Source organism: Oryzias latipes, chromosome 17 (assembly GCF_002234675.1).
Source record: "Oryzias latipes chromosome 17, ASM223467v1".
Lineage (NCBI taxonomy): Eukaryota > Metazoa > Chordata > Actinopteri > Beloniformes > Adrianichthyidae > Oryzias > Oryzias latipes.
Window position 1 is genome coordinate 16,875,624 of NC_019875.2, and position 15,247 is coordinate 16,890,870.

The window sequence follows — 15,247 nt, forward strand, 5'->3', positions numbered from 1 at the left end:
CCTTTTAAACCTTGTTACTTAGTTTCTCCTTGCAGTGTTTAATGATTAAGCTAAATGACCAGTATCGAAGTTTCTGCAATGACTTTTGAAGGTGATGTTTGATTTATTTTGGTTGTTGTTGCTAGAGTTACACTCCTGAGATGCAAACTGAAGGATGACCAGCCATTTGTTTACCTTTATTTGTTTGTGGTCAGACGGTTTTCCCAGAGCTTCCTGTTCTCTGTAATTAGATTGAGTTCTCATTTAAAAACTTTTTTGTACTGTTTTTATCAGTTATCATAGTTATGAAGGAATGTTTGACTCTCAACAATTTTTGTGCTTTTAAGTTCTATTTTTGAGTAAACACACCATGGTTTTGATCGACAGCCAAAGAGGTCATCTCCAATCACGGCTGAGCTCTTGTTTCTTTGAGGTGCAGCACGTATGGTAGGATGCCCAGGCTTTTCCAACAACAGCACTTTGCATGCACATTTCCATATCTTCCATTCATGACGGGTGGGGGTCATTTAGATTTGCCCAAGCACTCGCCTCCTTCACTTTCTAACAAGCCCATCTTCAGCCTGGCAGGACCTTATCTCTGTCTCCCACTGTAGAGGACGAGGAGATGGCGATAAAGTGAGTTTACTGCATATTTGATTTCTGGGCCTTTTACAGTTTTCAGCAGCAACAGCTGGCAGAAGCCATGTGGAAACTTCCAAAGAGTTCTTCTTTCACTGTAAGTCTCACTTTGCACTCTGATTCCTTCAAGAATCAAAGGGAGGTTATCAGAAAATAAGGGATACTAGATGTACAAATGAAAAGAAAGAAAAAGATGCCTTGCTTCAAGATTTAGAGGTTTTTTTCTGTCTCTTAGAAAAAAACTGTTGTGCAATAACAAAATAATTGCAAAAAATAAGTGCATTTTTTAACAAAATAAGATTAGACTGATGTACTAGACTTTTTTAATGGTTTAGTTTTTATATGAACAAGAAAGAAAAATAAACCATTTTCAATCATTTTAATTTCCAAAAAAGAAAAGAAAAAAGGTTTGCAAACATTGCTGGAATTTAAGAATTTTGTTTGGTTTTCAGATCCAATATGGTACTAAAGTTTTAAAAGTTGTGTATTCAAAAAACATATTTCATGTCAAATGCTAAATAAACCGATAAACATTACAATGTAAGGCAACATTTCTTACCCCAATGGCTTTTTTGTAATTTGAGGCAGTAAAGAATGTTGCTTTGACTTAGACTTCAGCTTTAATGGACTAGTGATAGATCTCAATGCTCTTTTCAAGGGTAGATTGTGTTGCTTTCCCAAAGATCCACTGGAAGATGTTGAGACTTGGAGTGAATCTGTGGATAAAGTTCTGGGCTGTAAAGGTGAAACTATCATTTATTGTACAGTTTTTTTTTGTATCCATGCAATAAGTGTACTCACTGTCATTTGTGTGTTTTAGCCGGACAGATAGCTTTTCGAGAATTCCTGAAGTCAGAGTACAGCGAGGAGAACATACTGTTTTGGCTGGCCTGCGAGGAATATAAGAAGATCAAAACGGTGCCTGAGATGATCTCCTCCGCAAACAGGATCTACTCTGAGTTTGTACAGACAGAGGCACCCAGACAAGTAAGCTAAAACAAACAAAGGTACATTATTTTTCCAGTTTTGGACTGATTGATGCAAAGGCTCTGCTGATATTAGTAAAAAAAAAAAACTATTCAACTCTGTCCAGCTTCTCTTCAAAACATGACAGGAATTTGTGATAGAGCACTGCTTCAGGCTTTTCTCTTTAATTCCAGATCAACATAGACTGCACTACCAGAGAAAACATTACAAAGAACATCTCCCAGCCGACCCTGACTGCCTTTGATACGGCACAGAAGCTCATCTACAGTCTGATGGCCAGGGACTGCTACCCACGCTTCCTAAAATCTGACGTCTATCAGGGACTCCTGAGGAAAGCCGAATCGAGGTGACTGAATTCAAGCTGACAGCCTCTCAGTCGGAGCTTCTGCTCAGCACTGGTTTGCTGTGGCGCTCTGACTCAGTGTGGAAAACAAGACATGCAGTCCAGATCTTAGGTGTAGCTCATGTAGTTTCTCTTAATCTGTGTGATGCTGTAGTCAGATATGCCTCCAGAAGCCCTTACTTTTTTGGTTAGACAAACATTAACACACACACAACGCTACGTTTTTTTCCATGTCAAATACAAAAAATAGTTTAAAATTATTTTATTTTTTTTGTAAAGTATTATCAAAACTTTAATTGATTGTGCAAATAGACTTGCTAATATGTTGTAGACATTTGAATTTATCTATGCAAATAAATTTCTCTCTTGCTTTGTGCCTAGCTGAAAGTTTTTTTGGTTGTTTGCATTGTGGCTTTCAAAGACCTCCCAAGCTAAACAGGCTCAGCTCCATGGCGCACTTTGAATGCAATGCAAATTGGGGAAGCGCTCAAACAGCAGGTGGCAACAGAGTACTTCCATTTTAAAAAAAGGAAAAACTTCAAAGTGTGCTCGCTTTTACTGTGTATTTCTGCAGATTCTCGATGGCTTTCACATTCTCAGATAACAAAAAGTTTGTTTTGAAAAAAAGTTTAAAAATCAAATGTAGTTCTGGTTAAAAGGATCTTAAACTGTGGGATGCAGTTCACCACAATTGCAAAACATGACATTGAATCCATTTTTAATGAGGAAAATTATGTTTATGTCCATTTCAAAACAGTTTCATTTATTTTTTTGCTTTGCATAAAATAAAAATGTCTTCCATCTCCAGTCGCAAAGCTTGTTTTGGTGTCAGGCATGACGTCTTCCTCAAGCAGATGCCATGCAAAAACATGCAAACACATCAAACAGCAGCTGGTTTACTTTTGCACATGCCGTGCACTCATGATAAAAGCACCAAATTGCTGTAAAACAATCATTTCATATTACTACTCAGAATAAAATACCCCATTTTAAAGAGAAGGAGTGGTGTCTCATGTGTTATCTGGTGTGTTCCTTTTGAAAGTGGAAGTGAGCATTATTTTTTGTGTGTACTTTGCATGCACAGGCTTTTGTACATTTCATCTGTTTCACATGTTTGGCTGCAAAAACTCTGTGTTGCGCAGACACCAGACCGCAACTTCCTCAAGCTGACATGGTCCGGTTGCACTCACCTATTCATGGGGAATGGTTATGTTTTTTTGGGCTCTAAAAGGAAAGAAAGACATCACGTCAATGTCAGTTGTTGTTTTTTCAATGTATGTAAATGTGTTGCCAAGCAACAGTGTAGGCCATTGCATGCAGGTAGAACATAAGCCCCTAAAATGTTAAAAACTGAAACCAGTGATAAGAAAAAATGAGGGAAAATTCACAAATCTGCAGCTGGTAAAGATTTGGGTTAAGATCAGCATAGGAAGTTGTCACTGTGTGCTTTTCACAAAACATCAGACACAACTTTGTCTAAGAAGCATCACTGTCTAGTTCCTATTCAGCAGTTTTTGCGTCACCCATAAGGCTTGCGGCCACTTCTTCGTGTCCCAGATGTGCTGACACTGTGCCATAAATACAGATACAGACATGTTCAGATGAGCACCGCTCAGCGCTTCAGTCTGACTTGAAGAAGTTCAGGAAAGATCTTAGAAGCTGCAGCTCTCTTGTAGAACAAATGCAGCAGCCACTGTAGACAAAGGTAAGCCATGCTGAAGATGCATGTTGGATTAAAAGTGAAGATTAATTGTATTAAAAAAAACATTTTTAGCGTTTACATAGATTTTCATTGAATGGGGTCGCTCAACCACATGTTTCAGACCCCGGTGTGAACATAGCACAACACTTTTGACCAAAAAGATGAAATGTTTGAAACATTCCACTGTGTCCCTTCAAAATTAAAGCCCTAAAGTGGCGTTCTCATGATTCGGATCTCCCTCACCACAACAAGCCTACATCAGGTGGATATGTTTTACTAAGGACTGTTTATCTTGAGACACAAATATACAAATTATTGTCACATACACGTTCAATCAAGCATTTCTAAAAAAAAAACTATTTTTGGTTTTGAGGCCTTGATTGAAGTGGTGTATTGGGAAACCCTTCAAAGTACAATAGAGCAGTAGATTTTAAAATAAAAAGTTAGTTTATAAAAATTCCTCCTCTGTCCTTTGGAACCGAGTTTTTAGAAACTGTAAGAATCAATTACGGTAGTCATTATTTATTTGATATTCAATAAAACTATAGGCATTAACTGATTTAATTGATCTACCAACAAAATGTATTTTTGGACACATTCATGGTTACTGACCTAAATCTAATAAGTGTTGAAACAAGTGGTGGACAGACATAGAAAGAGAAACTTCCTCATTGAGGAGTCTGAGAGCTCTTTGGCTTTCATGTGAAATTCAACTTTAGCGCCATCCTACTTCCTTCAGGGAACCTCGAACTTCCTGGTTCTAACAGTGGAATTCCAACCTCTGAGTTCATGGAAACCACAAATTATTTTCTTACACATATGCAGCTATAAAACAGAAACACGGTCGGAGACTGCAGCAAACGGTTATGCAGACTATTCTTTTTTTCACATGCTGGTAATGTTGAATCGTCATGATTTTGGGTTGGGACTACAACAGAACAGGTAGTTTAGTTTGGTAGTTTGTAGTTAATAACTTTTTGTAGTCAATAACTTTATTGATGCCAAGGATCCTTCATGACTACATTTTTACTTTTTAAATAGATTATGTGAATTTTGCCAAAAAAATATGCTACTTTTTGTCTTGCAGCAAAGCATGCATTTGGAGTTTTTTTATAGAGACATGATGTGCTTAAATTTTACTGGAGCTTAGTTTATCTACAAAAATCTACTGAAAAATTGCAATATTATTGTTTCATTGTCTCATTCTGATATGTTGGGTGTAAGTTTTTGTTCACAATAATTTTAGTTTAAGATGCAGAAAAAAAGCTATTTATTTACCCATTGTTTTATATTTGATCCAAACATTTTTTAAATAGAATAACTGTTTAACATGTAACAATATTAATAATAATAATAATAATTATAATGTATTTTACATTATTTGATACAGCAAGTATTGCTGTGTTGTGTTTTAAAAAATGAGTTAGTTTTTCTCACCATAAAATTTTGAAAATTAGATAAACGCTTTCCTGCCTAAAGTGTTTTTGAAATTTTATGGGAGCAGACATTTTCAAATGAGCAGAGAATGCCCTTCTGCTGCCCCTAGTGGAATAATAATGAACTACAGGGCAGAAAATATGGACTTAAGGCCCGTTCACACCGGGACAAATTTCGCCGGCGATTTTCGGCGACGTTTAACGCCTCGTGACTAAACAAAGGGCACCAATGAAAGTGTGTACACCGACGCGAAAAAACGCCACGCGTCAAAGCGTCAAAAAAAAAAAACGCCTCGGGTTCGTTTTTTTTTTTTGACGCCACGCGTCGAAATCTATTCGACCCATGAGAACGGCGCTTTAGCACACGTGTCTGGAGCTTCTGAAGTTACAGTAAAACACAACTTGGGGGCGCTCAAACACAAAACTGCCTTGCTGAGCACACATACCAGCGAAGAAGATAGACGCCAAGTAGCGTCTACACTGCCGCGAAGAAATAATGACGGACATTCTAAAATATCCCCGAACCAAGCACCAGTTGGAGCTACTGGTGCTTGAAATATTCATGTTTTCTTTGTATTATTCTGACAAGCGCGTAAATACTTGCTCTCTTCTTCTGAGTGAAAAGCGACTTTAAGAAGCATAAAGTTGTGCAGCGCCACCTTGTGTACAGGAGTATTTCTGTTTACATTAAGCGCCATCTAATGTCAGGGAATGAAATTGCATGTTCGCTCGGCTCATCGTCAACGAAAATCGCCTGGGTGTGAACACAAAAAACGTGGCGAAAAACGCTGGCGAAAAACGCCTGGCGAATATTCGTCCCAGTGTGTACGGGCCTTAAGTCTGATACTATGGTGTCTTTAAGGAAAATTTAGATCATGCTAAGGACACAGGAGTCTCAGAAATGCGTTCAAATGTGATATGAATGTTTTTATAGGGTCATGCTGCGATGGAGCGCACCACAGCAGAAAAACATATCAGAATGGCTTACTCATTCAAAGAGATTTCTATCTTTTCATGACTATGAAAATTGTAGAGTCCCACTGAAGTCATCAAAACTATGAATTAACACATGTGCAATTATATATACATAACAAAAAAGTGTGAAACAACTGAAAATATGTCATATTCTAGGGTCTTCAAGGTAACCACCTTTTGCTCTGATTACTGCTTTGCACACTCTTGGCATTCTCTTGAAGAGCTTCAAGAGATACTCACCTGAAATTTATATCACTTCACAGGTGTGCCCTGTCAGGTTTAATAAGTGTGATTTCTTGCCTTATCAATGGGGTTGGGACCATCAGTTGTGTTGTGCAGAAGTCAGGTGGATACACAGCTGATAGTCCTACTGAATAGACTGTTAGAATTCGTATTATGGCAAGAAAAAAGCAGCTAAGTACAGAAAAACTATCTGCCATCATTACTTTAAGAAATGAAGGTCTGTCAGTCCGAAAAATTGGGAAAACTTTGAAAGTGTCCTTAAGTGCAGTCACAAAAACCATCAAGCACGACAAAGAAACTGGCTCACATGCGGACCGCCCCAGGAAAGGAAGACCAAGAGTCACCTCTGCTGTGGAGGATAAGTTAAAGTGAGTCACCAGCCTCAGAAATGGCAGGTTAACAGCAGCTCAGATTAGAGAGCAGGTCAATGGCACACAGAGTTCTATAATGTCTATAATGTATGCATAAAATTGTACATATTTTTCAACAAATACTAATATTAGTTGCAGTTGTTTTCAAACTGGCTCGTTAAAATGTACTCCACCCATCACTTCCATTGAAGAATGACTTGTTTTTCATTGAGTAATTTTTCTTTGTTTGTTATAACAAAAAAATCTGTTAAAAACCTTGAAAAGTTTTGTCTTTGAGCAGAGCTAAAAAAAACAACAACTATATTTTTCAGAAATTTTCAGTTAAGTCCGCCCACCGCGTTATATCAGGAAGTAAAAAATAAACCGTGACTTGTCAACCCCTTTGTTTAAAGAAGAGACAGTGGCAAAGACATTGTTCTGTAATGCAGACAAGGAAGCAAGATGGCGGAACAAGATGAAGGAGGCTTTCTGTTTTGCGCCAGATGCAAATTTGCACAACTTTGGGTTGCCAAGTTTTTCTGGAGAGAAAAAAAAATGACTTTCAGAATTTTTTTACCCGTTTGCTTTTTCTAAATTGGAAAGGCTGCTGTGGCTTGGTGGCTTAAAAAAAATTGTAACATGCAACCGCCACCTGTCTGCTGTGGTTCCGGTGATTGGCCCTTAGTGACACATCCACCCCCATCTTCACTCCACCCCCCACCCCTTCCGCTTTCTATTTGCCTACACTGTCTCAGAAACAAAATATATCAAGCTGTGGGAATGAAGACGAAAACATCAACAGAAACAATGACAGTTTTTTCACTTTTCAGTTTTTCAAGTGTTCACTTTGTTGTTTTGTCCCCTGCAGGACATCATGACATGCAGACCAGCCTCACAAACTGCTTATCAAACCTTTAACTTAATTCTGCAGTCAGACCAAACAAAAGAATAAGGATTGTATGAATTGCATTATGATTACATTTTTTAATAACTCATAGATTACTGGTATTTATTATTTTTTTTAGACCTTTTTCCACCCATCCATTTTCTATGTTCCCAATCAGAATGACTGAGCTTTTGTAATAGAAAGCAAATATCTACGGTTGTGTGTGTTTGCTGCAATGACCACTTTTAATGATTTTGGTTGATTTGGATATTTCCATTTGAGATATTCATATCCTAGCTTCTTACCTTTGTTTATGCTGCTTCCTTGTATGCTATTTGTTTTTTTTTTTTGCATCTTTGTTCTGTTCTGTTCTACATTTTCCCAAATAGTGGAACTGTCAATTCATTTACAAACACATTTGTACGTGTTACAAACCTAATAAATATTCAAATGCATTTACAAAGGGGAGTGCACGTGTACCAGCAAACATACATTCTTTATTCATTGTATCAGTTCGGGGAAAGTGTTTTTTTACGACTGTGGAAGCTCAAAAATAAAAGAAAATGAAAAAAGATGAAGTCGTGTTTAGTATCAGTTGGGGAATTGAAGAGTTTCCCGCACTAAGCAGGAACTTGCTATGTGATTTTGTCATTAGAAAGACCCATGTTTAGGAGATCAGCCTGGAGGCAGAAGCTTCTTCATAGAGAAACAGCTGAATAAAAAAATTAAAAAAACATAAAGAGGTGAAACAAAAAAGAAACTATCTCTGATTACCAGAAAACCAAAAACAGAAACTGAAAAAACTATTTCTACCTAGTTTGTTTGTGGTTTAAGGGGAAAATAGATCTGACTTAACCTGAACACAAGCAATAACCTAAAACTGCAAAAAACTAATAGTACTTTCGATAGATTTTGCATTTGCTGTCAACATATTTCCACACATAAATGAGCAGAGTGTGAAGCTTTTGAGGAAAGAACAGTTTGTGCAGTTTATGTAGGAGTGTAGGAAAAAATCGTTACTTGTACAGATTGAAAATGCTGTCAAGACGATATTTATTAAATTATTTATGTGCGTCCTTCAGCGTCCAACTCTTGTTTTCCACTTAACCCTTGTGCTATCCTAGGCACTTTAACGTTGGGAGTTGGGTCATCTAGACCCACTATACAGTGCTCTGAACCTTTTTTCTTCAATGATTTGTGATCTTCACTGGTGTCCATGGATTACATGAAATATTTCCACCTTTATCCACCTTTGTCATGGTAGGGAGAACACGTCAATGTAAGGGTGGGGTCATCTAAGATAGCACAAGGGTTAAACCCCCCCACCGCTAGTTAGCAGCATAGTACACTGAGCCTCTTTGAGCAGCTCTACACCGCACAAAACAACAGATCCCGTGAGAACCAGCATGTATTAAATATACAGTAAGCCTGGCTGTTTTTGTTGTTATCAGATACAGTTTGCACTACCTACAGAACCTTATTGGCCAAAGCACATTCCTTTTAAGTTTTTTTTCCTTATACTGAAAAATGTTTTGTGGTGTAAATCAGACAATGTTGACTGTTCCCTGTAAGAACAAATATATTTTAAAATACCAAAGAAGAAAAGCTCTATGAATTTGCTTGGGTAAAAGCAACTTGTATATGAGATACAGTTGCAGTGCTTAACGTTATGCTTATTAAAGAAAATGAATATAATCATTTTATTTTAATGAAAAGTGTATTAATATTCACGTGGAGTTCTTTCGAAGTCATACTCTTTAAAAAAATATTGAAGAATTGTTCCGGTACAGTCTTTGGATGTAAACCGATACGTATTGTATTGCTAGGTAGGCCTTGACGGTAGGCCTTACTCTGCGCCAACGGTCCCACTCATCACTCAAAAGCAAAAATATAATGAGCTACTGCCCCTCTGCAGAAACTATGTCCTAGAAAATGCCACATGGGTTTGATTTTGGCTAAAAACGACATAATCCTGATAAAAAAGACTACTTGGAATGCTTGTAAAATGGATCAAAAGATGATTGGAGAGGGGGACTTTACACTTACTTTGTCTATCAGAGGGAGGCAAAAACAATATAAAGAAATTACCGGAAGATCTGCAAAAATAATTCTGCTGCCGATTTTCTGATTCTCTGAAAAGTGACTTGAGCAGGTGTTCAGTTTCCCGTCATAAGACACAAAAAAAAGCACAACAGGAGCTGAAACTGAAAGCTCTTCAGTCTGGCTCTGGCTTAAAAGAGAAGTTTAACTCTGAAACTGGGAAACCTTCAATGCTACATGTATTTGCAAACTTTCAAAAAGCTTGGATTCTAGCAATGTTACAAAAAATACAAAATTTGTTTTAAAAATTGCCACAACAAAAGTCCTCCTAGACTTTAATACCAACAACAACAAACCTATGTAACCCTTGTGCTATCCTAGGCACTTTAACATTGGGAGTGGGGTCATCTAGACCCACTAGACAGTGCGCTAAACCTTTTTTCTTAAATGATTTGTGTTCTTCACTGGTGTCCATGGATTACATGAAATCTTTCCACCTTTGTCATGGTAGGGAGAACACGTCAATGTAAGGGTCGGGTCATCTGGACCCTAAACTTAGTGGATTTTTTTTAAAGTAAAATAAGAGGCACAACATAAGCCTTTCCCATATATGCTTTGGCATTTGCTAAAGCACAAGATTTTTTCTCCAGGGCTCTATGTATCCAGAGTGTAACTGAAAGCTCCTCATATGGTATTAAAAAGGCCCTTTCATGGACTGAAATCTTGTCCAACTGGTCCAGGCTCCAGATATATCAATGTGCATTTGTCTACATGTAAATATCATTTTGAAGGTTAAAAAACACGTCTGTGAGGTTGTTAGGTTAGAAGCATGTTTGTTTTTTTCCGAACAAGGTTTTTTTTTTTTTTTATTGCATCAACATTCTGTAATAGCAACTATTACATTCTCAAATGGGTAAAGGGGCACTCTTTGGGACACTGCGGGGGATACTTCAAATTTAGACACATTTTTTTTTATGACATAGAAGATTTTGTTTACTGGCTCTGGAATTTAGGAAAACTTTGGGTTTTCTTTATCCTAAATTCCATGTTTGACCCAATATAAATCCTAGTTTAGTCATTATAACTAGTTAATCCATCTTCTGAACCCACCGAATCCCTGTCGGGGTGACAGAGTTATCTGAAGCCATCCCAGCTATAGTTGGGTGAGGGAAGGGTTCATCCTGAACAGACTGCCAGTCTGTTGCAGGGCCAAATACACACACACCTATAGGGGCAATTCAGAGACATCATGAATTAACCCGTGAAACATGTTTTTGGAGGGAGGAAGCTGGATTGCCCAGAGAAATGCACTGGGAAGAACATTACACACAACACAACTAATCTGCCACTGAAGTTTTTTATTCGCAAAACCCACCTGATCCAGGTAATCAGGAAACAATGGGCTGGGTTTCTGATAGCAGCAGAATGCCCTCAAGGTCTGGAGTCCAACACCACTTCCACCTTGAGCTTGTCGCTGCTCGATTAGCTAAAAAAAACGATTCACATGGAGTATGTCTTTAAAAAATGTTAAGAAAAGAGTGAACAGTAAAAATCTGAATCACATATTCATGACCATAATTTTGTAACAGACAATATAGGCTCTTTATATTATGTTTTTGATTTCAGAAAGCATGTTCAAAAATATTTTCAACAATAAATATAGTGTTTTTACAGAAGGACATTAACACACATAATAAGTTAATTTATCTTGATAAGCAAATTCATGCAACAATGTAACATAAACAAAGATAAAAGTTTAAGTCCCATTAGTTATCACACAACTGGGGATGTGAAATTTTATCTCTGCATTTGACCCATTCCCTGGGGGAGTGGGGATGGGGAGCTTGGGAACCATTTGGTGATATAAGCCTCAAATCCAACCCCTCAATGCAGGGAGGCACTGGGTCCCATTTAAAGTCTTTGGTAAGACACGACCTTGGATTTGACCTCACAACCGTCCACTCTAAGGGCAGACACTAGCCAAAATAAAAATAAAAAGCCTGTGTTGTTGCAGAGCGGCAGTAGTTCATTATAAATTAACCTCTGAGTTCTGGGCAGAACTGTTGACACAGAGTACGCCCAATTTCCTGTCATCCGTCTGTTTACATGTTATCCCACAAGCTTACAGCCCATTTCAACCCCATTCTAACATAAGTGATGCCACAAAAAAGGTGAGTAACATTGAAGCCATCCGGCCGTACGGTTTGAGCCAAATGTCAGCTCGGACGAGGAAAATGAAGGCGTTAATGGATCTATTTGTCTGCAAGTGGATGTGTCAGAATGCAGTGGAGCAGGGAGCTTGTGGCCTGCCAATTGTGATATCTATGTCATAGCTGCTAGCTTTTTCCAACGGCATTTTTGTGCCTCCTCCTAATTCACAATGATTTTTTTTTTTAAAGAAATATTCACAAATTGAGTTTTGATCTTTATTTTTTTATATAGGTCTTCCTTCATGAGAAAAGTACCACAAGATGTTAAAAACAAAATGTTTATCGCAAAAATGACAAGTATACTTTGTCTATATTACAAGTAAGGCAGTAAACTTAAAGTATACTTTTCGTATACTATCTATATATTTTGAAATTAAAATGTTACAATTTCGTCTGGCAAGTATTCAGTTACTTCCTACACTACACATACATGGGCTACAGTAGATTCACTATACTTAGTAACTTGATGAAAAAACTTTCAGTGTAGTACTTTTGGCCAAGGGATGTGAGAACACTGAGCTTCACAGTGAAGCAGAAGTTTCACTAGAGTCAAGGTTTTTGTGGCTCAGCGGTGGCTCACAAGTCTCAGTGTGTTTGAGTTAGTCCATAGCGCTCAAAAGGCCTCAGTATCTGGGTCACAAAATGTTTCCAACACCAGTAACAGCTGGAAGGAAAGGCCAGACAGATAGCTCTTAACTCATTTGCTTATCGGCAACAAAATGTTCCACTGTCATATTTGCATCCCCGGACTCCAAACTAAACAATGCAGGTTGAAGTACAGTACAATCAGACAGCTGCGTGCGACACGTTTGCTCGAACGTTTGCGTCATCCGCTGCTTCCTCTTTGTGTGTGGTTTGTTCAGAATGACGAATCCCGCCATGCTTTCGGTCTTGTGCTTTTGCATACTTAAAAAGGGATGTTGGGCGCGTTCGCCACACAGACTCAGTTGCAGCTTTCAGAGAGCAGCTTAACATTAAATCACACATACTATCTTTGCCATGCCAAGCTTAGTTGCATCACCATTTGACTTGTGGCACCAGAATATGGATTCTGACGATAAAAAGACAGAAAGAAACCGGTAAAAAATTTTATTCTGACTTCCATCTCAATATCTCAGAAATGTTTGATTTTTTCGGTTTAGTAAAAAATGTGTTTTCTTTTACTAACCAGGGGAGAACGCTTGAGGTCTCGGTCAATCAGCATAGCTACTCAGGCACTTAACACCGACGGGTAAGTTTAGGAGAGAAAAAAAACCTCCTCACTGTTTTTCTTGTGGGTTCACAGTTTAATAACGCACACTGTCTTTTGCAGACTTTGTTTTGAAGAGATGTCTCAGTGGTCGGACTCGCTTGAGAGACTTTTGTCCTCTAAATGTAGGTCAAAAAATATGTGTTGACTTTTTTTAAAGTTGTCAAAAACAAAGGCTGAGTCTCAACCAGTTTCCCAACTGTTCCAGGTGGAATGAAGGTCTTTCAGGCCTTCTTGAAGTCAGAGTTCAGCGATGAAAACCTGGAGTTTTGGTTGGTATGTGAGCAATTTAAGAAGATGAAACATTCCTTCAGGCTGTCCTCCAGGGCCAAGAAGATCTTCAAATCTTATGTTCAAGCCGAGGCTCCCAGAGAAGTAAGCATTGAACTCTTTTAGAACCCACCGCTGTTGCCATCAAAGGAAGCACTGATAGCCACTGCTTCGTTCTTCTGAAGTCTCATTTTGACTCCTTTAATTACAGATCAACATTGATCAAAAGACCAGGGAGCTGATCAAGTGGAACATGAAGACTCCTTCCACCACATGTTTCATTGAAGCCCAAAAGATCGTCTTTGGGTTAATGGAGAAGGACTCGTACCCACGCTTCCTGAAATCAGACCTTTACAGGACTTTACTCAACTCCACATCAGAATCAGTGAAGATGTAAAGACGGAAAACCCTCCAGGACTACATGAAGGCGGACTGTTAAGCTACGTCCAGTGTTGGACTTACTAAAAAGGGACTTTGGTGTGTGCTTGCTTCAGTTTGGAAGAGGTCTTCGTGCAGAATATCTCCAAAAATCGTTGTTTCCTCCAGAATGTAAGCGTTGACATGTTGAGTCTGAAAAGTGTCCCCTTTCATCTGACGGACACATGTAAATGAGTGAACAGCAACACAAAAATAGCAAGCTATGTAAAATCGTAAGCGTGTTTTGTTTTTCCATGCACGTAAACCAAACTCAGTCTTGAATTTATCATAAACTGTGAAAGGAGGAACCATTTAAGACCAAGAGAGAAGCAGAAAGTTTGATATGCTGTCAGGAAAATAACTGAGCAAACCACAACTTCTTTCCTTTCATGCACTGGTTGCTGACTTCAATGTGACCAAAGGCCCACACTTTCTTTTAGTGAGACATAAGCTCCTACTGGGGGTGGAGGGTGGGGGGCTCAAGTCTTTCTTGGAGAACTACAACAATTTGATCTGAGGGCCAACTTCTGTTATGAGGTGGAGCTGGAGGAAGAACGACATGCCCACATCAAAGCGCCACTGCAAAAGCCCGAAAGCTCAATTCTGATGATAGTAAAACTTTTGATGAGTGCAATGAAAATTTTGGGGACTTTCTGTTATGACAATAGGGCCATTTGTGGTGTAAAAAGCACCTTCCATCCAAGAGGAAAACAGACTTTTATTTTAAAACAAGTTTTTCTCATCTTGAGGTGTTTTTTTTTCACTAAAAAAATGTAAATAGAAAGTTTGTTTTATACAGTCTTCAATTTTTACACTCTTACATCAGCTGACACTGTATTGTTCATAGATATTTATGATTTGTACCAACTGTAACTAAAAATGCTACATATTTACACCAAGGGATATGGTGTTAAACTATTTTTAAAAAAAATAAATGAGACTAAGAAAAATGGTCTTTAATACAAAATTTGCATCCAGAAGTATGTTTTCTTCCTGCTGATATAGTAATAAACTATATCTTTTTAGTCTAACTATGTATTTTTCATATTTGTTTCTGAATGCAACATCTTTCATCTGCTCCTTTCCGTGGTCCAGATACATGGGTGTAAAGCTTCTAAAATCAATATTAGTTCCTAAACCTTTTAATTTAGCTACAAGTAGTATGTACATGGAGTATTTACATTTAACATTAAGAATTAGCATTTACAGTTATAGTCTACCTTAATGTGTGTATTAAACGTTTAATTTAAAATTGTACTTAAAAATTGTATTTAACATTTTCAACTGAAAATTTAATTGAGATTTAGATTTGATATATCGCATAGATTGATATTTATACATATAATATACCTTTATTTTATCCATCCATCCCTCCATCCATCCATCTATCCATCCATCCATTTTCTAAACACAGTGAATCCTTTTCAGGTTCACAGGGTTGCTGGAGCCTATCCCAGTTACTGTTGGAGGAAGGTGAAATACAACCTGGACAGGTCAGCACTCTATCACAGACCACCACAC

General features: G+C 37.9%; 2 protein-coding genes across 2 annotated transcripts; both read left to right on the forward strand.

Annotated features, from left to right (window-relative positions):
* The first annotated feature begins 482 nt into the window (after positions 1-482).
* On the forward strand, positions 483-2,942 carry LOC101157323 (regulator of G-protein signaling 21-like). Its single transcript, XM_011486507.3, has 4 exons — positions 483-715; positions 1,277-1,361; positions 1,439-1,605; positions 1,779-2,942. Exons 1-4 carry the CDS (start codon positions 683-685, stop codon positions 1,953-1,955), a joined length of 462 nt encoding a protein of 153 aa, XP_011484809.1. The 5' UTR covers positions 483-682; the 3' UTR covers positions 1,956-2,942.
* Positions 2,943-12,711: 9,769 nt separating this feature from the next.
* Positions 12,712-14,693, forward strand: LOC101157397 (regulator of G-protein signaling 21). The gene is made up of 5 exons (XM_004079002.4): positions 12,712-12,869; positions 12,962-13,021; positions 13,103-13,164; positions 13,248-13,414; positions 13,521-14,693. Exons 1-5 carry the CDS (start codon positions 12,790-12,792, stop codon positions 13,704-13,706), a joined length of 555 nt encoding a protein of 184 aa, XP_004079050.1. The 5' UTR covers positions 12,712-12,789; the 3' UTR covers positions 13,707-14,693.
* The last annotated feature ends 554 nt before the right edge of the window (positions 14,694-15,247 follow it).